The 7,598-nt window shown below is 50.8% G+C and overlaps 1 protein-coding gene across 1 annotated transcript; it reads left to right on the forward strand.

Annotated features, from left to right (window-relative positions):
* The first annotated feature begins 2,866 nt into the window (after positions 1-2,866).
* RPS15 (ribosomal protein S15) lies at positions 2,867-5,300 on the forward strand. The gene is made up of 4 exons (XM_012804419.2): positions 2,867-2,951; positions 3,300-3,385; positions 4,828-5,062; positions 5,155-5,300. The coding sequence occupies exons 1-4, from the start codon at positions 2,949-2,951 to the stop codon at positions 5,266-5,268; spliced, it is 438 nt and encodes a 145-aa protein (XP_012659873.2). The 5' UTR covers positions 2,867-2,948; the 3' UTR covers positions 5,269-5,300.
* Positions 5,301-7,598: the final 2,298 nt, after the last annotated feature.

Consider the following 7,598-nt stretch of genomic DNA (forward strand, 5'->3'; position numbering starts at 1 on the left):
CCTGTAGTCCCAGCTACTTTGGAGGCTGAGGCAAGAGAATCGCTTAAGCCCAAGAATTTGAGGTTCCTGTGGGCTGTGATGTCACAGCACTCTACGGAGGGCAAAAGAATAAGACTGCCTCAAAAACAAGTTTAAAAGGTAAGGAGGACCAGGAACTCCAAAATACTTCAGATGCTTACAATGCTGGGGTGGATGTAATGACCAAGATAGCCAGAAGCCCCCATCACTAGTTTACTCTGGGGAGAGGTGAGAAAAGGGACACCTGCAGCAGATAGCCCCATCTGGTACTGTGAACATGGCTGAAGAGGGCTCAGCTTCCTTTGTCATTTGACACTTTCCTGTGGCTGGCTCCATGACCAATGATCTAGAGCCACTTCCTCTTTTACCCACCTTGAGGACCCTCTGGCTACCTATAGTTGGGGCCTCTTGGATTCCCCAAGTCCTTGTCTTTCTGGCCTGGGCATGTATTTATTTATTTATTTTTTGAGACAGTCTCACTATGTCGCCCTAGGTAGAGTGCTGTGGTGTCACAGTTCACAGCAACCTCAAACTCTTGGGCTTAAGCGATTTTCTTGCCTCAGCCTCCCAAGTAGCTGGGACTACAGGCACCTGCCACAATGCCCGGCTATTTTTTGTTGTCATGGTTTTTTGGCAGGCCTGGGCCAGGTTTGAATCTGCCAGCCCCAGTGTATGAGGTTGGCACCTCAGCCTCTAAACTAACGGCGCCGAGATGGCGTTTTCTTATAGACTCACCCCTAATCATTAATGACTTCCACTATGTACAAGAGACAGTCCCAGCATTGCCCCAAGCTCACAGGCAGGGAAACTGAGACACAGCAGAATCAGATGGGGCAGCACAGGCCTTTGTTTCAGTAGCACCCAAGTTATCCCATCTCAGGACCTTTGCACTGGTCTCTACCAGAATTTAGGGCTGCCTGCCCCTCTGGTGTTATTGCTGATACACAGACAGGTGTCGCCTAAGGATAGAGGTACATGATGAGAACTGCCACCTCAGATGATTTCAGTGTGCAAACATCACAGTGTACTCACAGACCTAGACCAGCAGCCTACAATGTACCTATACTGTATGGTAGAGATGCAACCTGCACAGCTTGAGACCACTGAATACTGTAGGCAACTAACATAATGGTGTTTGTGTCTCTAAATGTATCTAAACACAGGATAGAATAAATATATGGTATTGATGAAAAGATCATTATGGGATTTATAACTGCTTCAGTTTATATCTGCCATTTCCCTTTTTGTTTTCTCTATGTCACCTGGCTTTTTTTTTTTTTTTGAGACAGCCTCAAGCTGTCCTGCTGGGTAGAGTGCCGTGGCATCACAGCTCACAGCAACCTCCAACTCCTGGGCTCAAGTTTCCTGCCTCAGCCTCCCAAGTAGCTGGGACCACAGGCACCCGCCACAATGCCTGGCTCTTTTTTGGTCCCAGCCATCATTGTTATTTGGTGGGCCTGGGCTGGATCACCTGGCTTTTTCTTGTGTTGTTCTGTTTTCTTTTGCATTAAGTAATATTTTTTATTTTTTTTAATGCTTGCCCCCTATATATTTTTTTAAATTGTGGTAAAATACACATAAAACCACCATCTAAACCATTTTAAGTGTATGATTCAATGGCATTACACGTTATTGTGCAACCATTGCTACCCTCCATTTCCAGAACTTTCTCACCTTACCAAATTAAACTCAGTCCCCATGAAACTAATTTTCCAACCCCTCCCCAGCCCCTGGCACCCATCTTTCTATTTTCTGTCTCTGTGACTCTGAGGACTCTACAGACCTCCTGTGAGTGAATTCACACTGTGTGACCTATGTCTGGCTTCATTTACTGAGCATGATATTCTCAAGGTCCAGCCATGTTGTAGCCTGTGTCAGAGTCTCCTTTCTTTGTAAAGTTGAGTAAATCCCATCAGTCATATGGATGGATCACTTGTTTTGCTTCCGCCTTCTGTCTGCTGCTGTGAACATAGAGTCCCTCCTTCTCATGCTTTGGGCCTCAGCCCAGAAGTGAGATAGCTGGGTCATGTGATAACTGCATCTTAGCCACCTTCAAATTTATGCCCACTTAATTCCAGTGAACTGTAGAGACTTTTGTAGCTCATACACTATTTGAGCAATGGTGGTTACACTGACGCCATCCATGCGTGTTATAAACCCGGTAATGCACTGTCACAGATGCTGACTTTATGTAATGATTTATGTCTGTTAAAGTCTGGCTAGGTTTTTTCCAGAAGGTCAGTGTCCCCTTTGTTTCCCGACATCTGTAATGACCTGTTCCTTTTGTAAGTAACCATGTGCCTCATCTACTGGCACCCAAACCACACCTACTTGCAAACAACAGTGGCTCCATACTTATTGAGAGGCAGCCATCGTGTAGGGGACAAAACATGAGCCTGAGACTCAATAAAAGGTAGTGACGTGTCCCAAGGGCCTTCCCAGGAGGAAAGGGCTCCGTAGAACCCAGGGAGCTACCCCTTTTTTTTTTTTTTTTTTGAGACAGAGCCTCAAGCTGTCTCCCAGAGTGTCGTGGCATTACAGCTCACAGCAACCTCCAACTCCTGGGCTCAAGCGAGTCTCCTGCCTCCGCCTCCCAAGTAGCTGGGACCACAGGCGCCCGCCACAACGCCCGGCTATTTTTTGGTTGCAGCCGTCATTGTTGTTTGGCGGGTTGGGCTGGGGATTCGAACCCGCCACCTTAGGTGTGCGTGGCAGGCGCCTTAGCCGGTTGAGCTATAGGCGCCTAGCCGAAGCTACCCTTTTGATCCCCGCAGCCTGTGTGCTGCCCTCCGAACGGCAGAGGACGCGCGTCTGCCGCTGGGGAGAAGGAAGCGCTACAGCGCGCACAGCTGAGGGGCGTGACTCACCAGCGACCTCGCGATAAGTGCGCAGGCGCCGGTAGGAGAGGCCTTTTCCGGGAAGGCGGCGAAATGGTGAGTGTTACCGATTAGCGCGTCTCACTTGACCTATCCGGCTCCATCCGAACTTTAGTTATCCCGTGGGGTTCGGGGCCAAGCCTCGTGGCTGCGGCGGCCGCGTTTGGCCCCCGGGGCCGCGGAATGGGAGCGCAAGGAGGGCCCACTAGGTGTGGACGCCAGAAGGCGGGGAAGGCCGGACGGGTCCCTGAGCTCCAGATCTGTGCGTGCCTCCACTGAGGGTGTCGAGGCGCTATGTCCCCACGGGGAGTTTGGCCGGGTGATCCCCCCGTGCGTCGGCGGGGCGTCCGGGACCGAGGGAGGTGGGTGTCGGGCTCCCGCTGATAATGGCCCACGTCCGCGCAGGCAGAAGTGGAGCAAAAGAAGAAGCGGACCTTCCGCAAGTTCACCTACCGTGGCGTGGATCTCGACCAGTTGCTGGATATGTCCTAGTAAGGCGGCTGGGCAGGGCGGAGGCTTCCCCGGGGGACTGCGGGCGGGCCAGCGGTCCCTGCGCTACTGTGCCCTTTTCAACTCACTGAAAATGGAAACACTGCGTGTAGCTCACACGTCTTACGGAAATTGGCAGCAGGATGGGGGCCCGTGAGCACTGTAGGCTTCCTAGGCAGGAGCATGGTGGTCTGACTCGTGCTTTGAAAGTCTGTCCCTAGCTGGGTGCGGTGGCTCACGCCTGTACACCCAACACTGGAGGTCGAGGCGGGCCTATTGCTTGAGCTCAAGATTTGGAGACCAGCATGCGACTCTTAAAAAAAAAAAGCCGGGGGTCGGTTCGGTGCCCGTTGCTCAGTGGTTAGGGCGCCGGCCACATACACCGATGTTGGCGGGTTCGAACCCATCCCGGGCCAGCTAAACAACAATGAGAACTGCAACAACAAAATAGCTGGGCGTGGTGGCGGGCGCCCATAGTCCCAGCTACTTGGGGAACTGAGGCAAGAGAATCGCATAAGCCCAAGAATTTGAGGTTGCTGTGAGCTGTGACGCTGTGGCACTCTACGAAGGGCGACATAGTAAGACTCCTGTCTCAAAGAAAAACGAAAATAGCCAGGCGCCATGTGGGGCGCCTGTAGTCCCAGCTCCAGAGGCTGAGGCAAGAGGATCGCTTGAGCCCAAGAGTTTGAGTTTGCTGTGAGCCATGATGCCATGGCATTCAACCCTAGAACGACTGAGACTCTGTCTCTGAGGGGAAAAGAAAGGCTGTCCCTAGTGGGGGCTGGGGTGTAAAGTCCTGGCTCCCTAGGGTGCACAGGAGAACTTGCTGACACCTGAGTTGCTGCCTGGCACAGGGGAGCCATTCAGCTCCTCCGGGTTTCAGCAGTCTTCTGCTTGGCTGGGGGTGCCTCCAATTGGCACCTCACTTGGCCTTTGGCTTGAGCTATATTATTGTTGGGGATACACCATGTTGTCAGTGAGGTTCCAGCTGCTAAGCCACTTTATGAGACACTGGTCCTTTTCTTAAATTTTCTTTTTAATTTACTTGTTTTGAGACAGAGGTTATTATCTGGACTGGAGTGTAATGGCGTGATCATAGCTCATTGTAGTCTTGAACTCTTAGAGTAATCCTCCTGCCTCAGCCTCCCAAGCAACAGGGACTACAGGCTCATTCCTCCATGCCTGGCTAAATTTTTACTTTTTAGAGATGGGGTCTTGCTATATTGTCCAGGCTGGTCTCGAATTCCAGGGCTGAAGTGATTCTCCTGTCTTTGCCTCCTAAAGTGCTGGAATTACAGGCCCTCCTTTTATGCAGTCTGGGTTTCCTGCCGAAACACCCCCATGTTCTTTCATTTGAGGGGTTCATCCCAAGTATGGGGAAGGAAGTGTCTGTGGCTATGGGGGGAATCTCCAGCCACCCACAGTGCCTGTGCTGTTCCCCCAGTGAGCAGCTGATGCAGCTTTACAGTGCCCGCCAGCGGCGGCGGCTAAACAGAGGCCTGCGCCGCAAGCAGCACTCACTGCTGAAGCGCTTGCGTAAGGCCAAGAAGGAGGCACCACCCATGGAGAAGCCAGAAGTGGTGAAGACACATCTGCGGGACATGATCATCCTACCTGAAATGGTGGGCAGCATGGTGGGTGTCTACAATGGCAAGACCTTCAACCAAGTGGAGATCAAGGTACGTGTGGTGGATTGTTCATGAGGGTTGTCCTGGGGTGGCTGGTTGCCTATCCTCCAACAGTCACCTGAAGCCCACCTCTGTTCCCACAGCCTGAAATGATCGGTCACTACCTAGGGGAGTTCTCCATTACCTACAAGCCTGTGAAGCATGGTCGACCCGGCATTGGAGCCACCCACTCCTCTCGCTTCATCCCTCTCAAGTAGGCTGCCCAGTCAATAAAGATATTTCTCCAGTTCTCAAGTGTACAGAACTTTTCAAGCATCTGGGGGGGGGGGCATGGCACATTTCATCTTCCCCTTTGAAGAGGTCTTATTCACAGTAAGGGGCTGGGTAGTGTGCACTCATGGCAAGTCCTGGCTAGGTGTAGTATCTACCCTCCAGCCCCTTCCATTGCTGGGGCCTTACCTCCCTAGGTTCATACTTCAGTTGGTGTTGGTCCCACAAGGGAGGTATGTCAGCTGAACCTCTGCCCCTCCCAGCTTCATGCACATGCCTGAGGCTCCTGATGCTGTGCTGACCTCTCCCTTTTCCTGGAGGCTTTACTACTACTATAAGCTCCTGAGAGGCTGCTGCCAATCCTAGACCCCCATCTCCCAGGACAGTTGGGTGTCTAGTGGGTGGGTATACAATACTAAAGGGCCTGATGTATTCCTGAGCAGATGTGTCCCTTCATAAGGGGAAGAAATGAGGGCCTGTAGGGTGCTTAAAAGAACAAGTAAAAGGTGGTCATGCCTCTAGGACATCTGGGCTGAAAGTACAGGGTCAGATGTGTTGGGGCTGTCTGATAGCCAGTAGGAGAACATGATGGGGGAAGCCTTGGTTTGATGTGAGCCAATGAAAAGGGTCAGTCACCTTCCATGGAGGTTGGGGAACATGGAGATGTTAGCTTTAGTGCCCATTGAGCGTCCACTAGAGCAGTTCAGGTGGCTGTCAGGTGCTGCACCTTAGGGAGGGCTCCCAAAAGAATAGTAGCCAGGGGTGGTAGAGAGATTGAAAGACCCATACCCCTTCTTGATGGTCACCTGTGTGCTGTTCTCCAAATTTCAACTCCATTTGTTCATGTTAATGTTAAATCTTAGTGTGGAATCTTGTAACAGTGTGGGTCATTTTATTTGCAATCTCTGGCTGGGAAGCAAGTAGATGGAGTGGAAGGATGGTTCCACAGGGTTAGAAACTTGATCCAGTTCAGCAGAAAGACCTACACTGTACACATGACAGCTGGGTAGGAGAATCCTGAGACCCACTTTTCCTCACCCCACTTTTCTCTTGCATCCATCTGTTATGGGGAACACCACTCTGAACCCTGTAACCTGAGCAGGGGGTCCGGCAAGGGAGAAGCTCTGAGAAGACTGGAGAGATTTTAGATTTCCTGTTGCAGTGGGTGAAGCCAGAGAGCCCAGAGCAAACCTCTGCAGATCTGGGGCTTTTCAATGTCTATACTTGGGTAAGCCTGAGAGAGCTTAGGTTGCAGGACTGATTTTATACAGTTGGTTATATTAAGTGTTCATTTTTCATTCAATAAAACATCAGGGACATTGTTCTCTCAGTACAAATCTGCATAACCTTTTCTCAAGATTGAAATAGAATTCACATTCCAGGGTGGCGCCTGTGGCTCAGAGGTGCAGGCTGCCAGCCCCATATACCGGAGGTGGTGGGTTCAAACCCGGCCCCGGCCAAAAAGAAAAAAAAAAACTGCAAAACAAAAATATATAACTCATATTCCATAGAACTTACCCTCTTAAAACGTACAATTCAGTGGTGTAATACATTCACAAAACCATATAACCATCACCACTGATTTCCAAAATGTTATGGAAGCCTGTTTGCATTAGCTGTCACTCCCTGGTAACCACTGATTTAGTTCTTTCTTTTTTTTTTTTTTTCCACTCATCACCCTTGCGGTGGTGTCACAGCAATTCCTGGGCTTACGTGATTCTCTTGCCGATTCTCTTGCCGCAGGCACCCTGCAGAATGCCTAGCCATTCTTTTTGTTGTTGCAGTTTGGCTGGGGCTGGGGTTCAAACCCGCCACCCTCAATATGTGGGGCCCTCGCCCTACCCAGAGCCACAGGCACCGCCCATGATTTAGTTCTTTCTTGATCTATTTATTTTTGAGGCAGAGTCTCACCCACAGCCCTGGGTAGAGTGCTATGGCATCATAGCTCACAACCACCTCCTGGGCTCCAGTGATTCTCTTACCTTAGCCACTTGAGTAGTTGGGAATATAGGTGCCTGCCACAACATGAGGCTATTTTTTTTAGAGACAAGGTCCTGTTCTGGCTCAGGCTGGTTTTGAACCTGTGAGTTCAGGTGATCCCCCTCAGCCTCCCAGAGTACTAGAATTTGTTTTATTTTTTTTTGGAAACAGCTTTATTGAGATATGGTTCTCGGCTCAGCGCCTGTGGCTCAAGTGGCTAATGCACCAGCCACATAGACCTAAGGTGGCAGGTTTGAATCCAGCCCGGGCCCGCCAAACAACAATGACAGCTGCAACCAAAAAATAGCCGGGTGTTGTGGCGGGCGCCTGTGGTCCC

Source organism: Otolemur garnettii, unplaced genomic scaffold (assembly GCF_000181295.1).
Source record: "Otolemur garnettii isolate 467f Iridium unplaced genomic scaffold, OtoGar3 scaffold00029, whole genome shotgun sequence".
Lineage (NCBI taxonomy): Eukaryota > Metazoa > Chordata > Mammalia > Primates > Galagidae > Otolemur > Otolemur garnettii.